The 4,867-nt window shown below is 40.9% G+C and overlaps 1 protein-coding gene across 1 annotated transcript in view; it reads right to left on the bottom strand.

The window, feature by feature from the left end:
• LOC106874271 (sideroflexin-5) overlaps positions 1–3,937 on the bottom strand; it is a 20,485-nt gene extending 16,548 nt beyond the window's left edge. Inside the window, exon 1 of the mRNA XM_014921934.2 lies at positions 3,780–3,937. Coding sequence (XP_014777420.1) covers positions 3,780–3,845 — 66 coding nt within the window. The 5' untranslated portion in view covers positions 3,846–3,937. The remainder of the gene's footprint in view (positions 1–3,779) is intronic.
• Positions 3,938–4,867: the final 930 nt, after the last annotated feature.

The following is a 4,867-nucleotide window of genomic DNA, read 5'->3' as shown; positions in this document are numbered from 1 at the left end:
TCTCTTGCTCACCCTTTCTCTCTCTCTCTCTCACACACACACTCTCACTCTCTCTTTCTCTCTGCATTTCCCTTTCTCAAATGAACACTCTCTCTCTCCCTCTCTCTTCCCTTTTCTCTCTCTCTCCTTTCTCTCTCTCTCTCTCTCTCTCTCCTCTCTCTCCCTTTTCTCTCTCCCCCCCCCTCTCTCACATAAATACAGAGACATTAACCTCAACCACAACAATGACTCTGATAACAGTCTGAGCCACGGACCATTTACCCTCTATTAAGTGGTCTTCATGGAATGACACGAGTGGAAAGGTTAGAACATTCTGGATGGTGTGTGGGGGTGGGGGGTGGCAAGGAGGTAACCCCCCCCCTCCACACACACACACTCACGTGTGCATGCATACATGCACATACACCCACATTCACTCACAGACACTACCCTATACAAATCGCAACAACACATAGATGTGCACAGCACTACATACATAGACATACACACACACACACATGGGCATGTGTGTGTGTGTGTGTGTGTGTGTGTGTGTGTGTGGCCTAGTGGTTAGGGTCTTGCACTCACAATCACAAGATCATGAGTTCAATTTCCAAACCAGGTGGTTAACTCCAAGTTGAGAAAGTAGCAAAGACGGAAACCGACACTAAAATGTTCTTCATGATAAAATTAGTTTAGCATTTTCTGCTGTCTTATTTTTCTCACACACACACACACACACACACACACACACACACACATACATCACATCAACACATATCGATGCCATGAACATCACTACACACAGCATGCACAAATGGAATCACAGTAATTCCCAAACATACATGCAATGCACACACACACACACACACGCACACACAAATATGCCATTTTCTCATGTACCCAGACACACTTTTTACCCAACTTGTCAACTGAATATAAATCAAAATCAAAAGAGGTCAAAGGTCCTTCTCTAGCCATGGGCACGCAAGGCCAGTTTCCTGGATTCTACAATGTGTCTATTCCCCACCCACCTCCCTGCCAGGCAGTTGCAGGATTCTTCATTTTTGCCAGCTGGGGGCACTGGAGCAATGTGAATTAAAGTGTTTTGCTCAAGAACACAATACACTGCCAGGTCAAGGATTTGAAACCACAATCTTACTCCCATAAGTCTAACACCCTAACCACTGAGCTATTACAAGAACAAAATGATGTGGAGAGTTGATTTGCTAAAATGATGGCATTAACCATAAAAATGGTCAAGGGATCAAATCTTGGCAGCATCATGGCCATTTTGTTATTTCCCTTGTCAAGACACTTCATCACGCAAATGATACATACAGCCAGTGGAAGCATTGTTATCCTTGAAGAGTGTTTTGTTAGGTTGTAATGTTGACCAACACTGTTGTTGTGGCTTGCAAGGAATAGCAAGGGGTACTTTAAAGGGTCTTTGGGTCTGCTTTGGGTGTTGGTCTGACACTGTTTCTGATTATGATTAAACTGTGACGATAATGGCTGCACATTATTCAATCTCACATTATACTAATCACATTATACTAATCACATTATACTAATCACATTATACTAATCACATTATTCAATCTCACATTATACTAATCACATTATACTAATCACATTATTCAATCTCACATTATACTAATCACATTATTCAATCTCACATTATACTAATCACATTATACTAATCACATTATACTAATCACATTATACTAATCACATTATTCAATCTCACATTATACTAATCACATTATACTAATCACATTATTCAATCTCACATTATACTAATCACGTTATACTAATCACATTATACTAATCACACACACACTCGTACAAACTCATACATATATACATACAGACAGACAGACAGACAGATAGATAAATAGACACAAAGAGAGAGACAGAGAGAGAAGGTAGGTAAGAAGATACATAGATAGATAGATAGATAGAGGGAGAGGGGGAGAGAGAGAGAGAGAGAGAGAAGGGGAGAGAGAGAGAGAGATAGATAGATAGATAGATAGATAGATAGATAGATAAACGGATGGACCGACGGACGGATAGACAGGCAGACAGACGGACGGACGGACGGACAGACAGACAATGCACGTATGTAAATACGTCCTTATGATCTTTGTAGTTTGTGGTTGTTTGTATCAGCCATCCGTGAGCTTATCATCCACTTTCGTGCCATTTTAACATCGGTTTTGTTGTAGCAACAGAGAAAAGCATCTCTCGCCTATCACATCGTTTATGAGGACCAATATAATGAGACGTGACTACACCATTCTTTCCATGACTTTCACACTGACACGCAACTACATGCCACTTTCTCACTCAACACTTATCTATTCACACCATATAACCACACCAGCACAGTTTTGCAGACACACACACACACGTGACAGTGTCTGTGTGTGTGTTTATGTTGAATTAATTATTATCGCTTAAAAGTTTTTGTTCAATCACGTAACTACATAATTGTGTATGTGTGTTTAGAGAGATAAGGGAACAGAGAGATAAATACTAATATGTCATAAATAACCGTTTAGTCCCTCTGGGACTAATAATCAATAATAAAACACCAACTTTCTCCCTTTCTTTCTCTAATAGACACTAGTTTTTTTTCTCTTTATTCTTTTAACCCATGGCCAAACTAAATGATTTACCCATTCAGAAGTTACAATACCCGTCAGGAGTCAATATAACTCAAAAGTCCTCTTCCTCCTCCTCCACCCCACACCCCACACCCACAGCATCAATAGCGGGGTGAAGAGGATGTCATCGTCAATTTTGTCCATCCCTTGTGTCCCGTACAGGTACCAGTAATATACCGGGTCACTGATCTCCAACGATCGTAAAGTAATACCTCGTTATACAAAACAGATCAAGACACTAATGCCCAAGTAGAAAACAGCATGAACATCACAGCATCCTATTGCTCTCTCTCTTCCACACTACAAGACCTATGAACAATAACACGCTTTGCCTCACGACTATGCTGAATAGGCGAAAATGGTGCGAGTGAACGGTCCTGAGCATACACGCCTGTAGTTGGAAAAATGGAAAGGGGAAAAGGCACCTGGCCCCAAAGTCAGGGTACCCATGGTTTCTTTTTATGGGATTTTTCCATGATCATCCCGCGAACGTCTCCTCTCTATTGAGGATTACACATCGTCGATTTCTTTCCTTCTTCCCTTTTTAAAAAAAGTTTGTTAGTCTTGTTTACACAAAAAACCCTCACAACACACACATTCTTTGTTTTGTTTTGTGTTGTCCATAATGTTTTTCTTAATGTAAATCCTTGAGGTTAATAAAGAAATCATTATCATTATTATTATTATTATTATTATCATTATTTATTATTATTATGGCGGGGGTAAAGAATACATGCACCACGCGTTTTCGGCGTAACCCTAACCCTAACCACCGAAAACGGGTTGAGTGCATACCTTCGCCATTATAATTAAAGCGGCGAGCTGGCAGAATCGTTAGCATGCCGGGCAAAATGCTTGGCGGTATTTTGTCCATCTTTACGTTCCGAGTTCAAATTCCGCTCTGGTTGACCCTGCCTTTCGGGATCGATAAACTAAGAACCAGTCGAGTATCAGGGTTGACGTAATCAACTTGTCCCATCCCCCGAAACTGCTGGCCTTGTGCCAAAACTTGAAAACAACATGCAAAGATACAACTTCCTACAACATCGCAAATTAAAGCGTGGAGCACAATCCTCCTGTTAAATAAACTTAGATCTAGCGTGATGTATACAATAAACTATTTGTGTTTACCTGGTTGAAGCGGGAGCAATTGAGTTGGAAAGGAGGGTATCCATCGCGAGTATCACCAACAGACATTATAGCTGGACTGTCAACATATGCGCGCGCGCGTGTGTGCGTGTGCGTGTGTGGTTCTGTGTATATAAATAGAGGTTTGAGGAATGCGATTGACATCACACACCAGAGGGCAGTGTCAGTAATTGGGTGAAATCGAGAGTTGCTTCCCCTTAAACACTCCTCTAAAAATTCTTCAATAAATAAATATCAGGTCAGCTACAAGGCGTCCGAACAAAATGTTCAGCGGTATTTCGTCCGTCTTTACGTTCTGACTTCAAATTCCGCCGATATCCACTTCTTTACCTTTCGGGATAGGATAAAATAAGTACCTGTTGAGCACTGAAATCGATGTGATCGTCTGCCCCACCCCTCCCAAACTTTCAACCAAAATTTGAAACTTTTATCAGGCCAGCTCTTATCGAAAAGGCCTCTGATCATAGGCGCTCTGTCCATAACTATACTAACTTACTTTTGTTCAGAGATAATGTCTTGGACCACACTATGGTTGTTGGTTTGGCTCTAAATTATCCCAGGTTTAGTAAACTTACCATACGTGACCATCACTTCTTAATTTTCTTCAAATACATCGTCTCGGTTTACATTTTCCCCTTTTGGTGGTTGTTTAAGCGCAAGTTTACCTTGGCTGACAGCAAAGGCGTTCCAATCCTGACCACCCTATATTTTTACTGATATTAAGCTATGTAGAACGACCTTATCCTATTTTCAATTCTTTCTCAATACATTTTGACACAGGTGTAATTTGAGGTAGATCTGTCTGCTATTTTTCAGAGTGACGATGAGTAGGTTCCCTTGGTCTATGTTGCTATCAATGTGGAACATTTATTGTATTAAAGCTAGCCCCAACCCCCATCCCGCCCACACCCTCTACTTACCTTCTGATCCACTGCATCACACAGCACTCACCTTCATCTTTTGTCTTTCTGGGGCCAATTATTTAAAACCACCAATGATTTATTGTGCAATTTTTGTAATTCACTCACTCTAGTAAGCACACACCCCTTTCTCTCTCTCTCTCTCTCTCT

Source organism: Octopus bimaculoides, chromosome 18 (assembly GCF_001194135.2).
Source record: "Octopus bimaculoides isolate UCB-OBI-ISO-001 chromosome 18, ASM119413v2, whole genome shotgun sequence".
NCBI lineage: Eukaryota > Metazoa > Mollusca > Cephalopoda > Octopoda > Octopodidae > Octopus > Octopus bimaculoides.
Note: the sequence above shows the minus strand (reverse complement) of the source record. Positions and strands in the feature narration are given on the sequence as shown.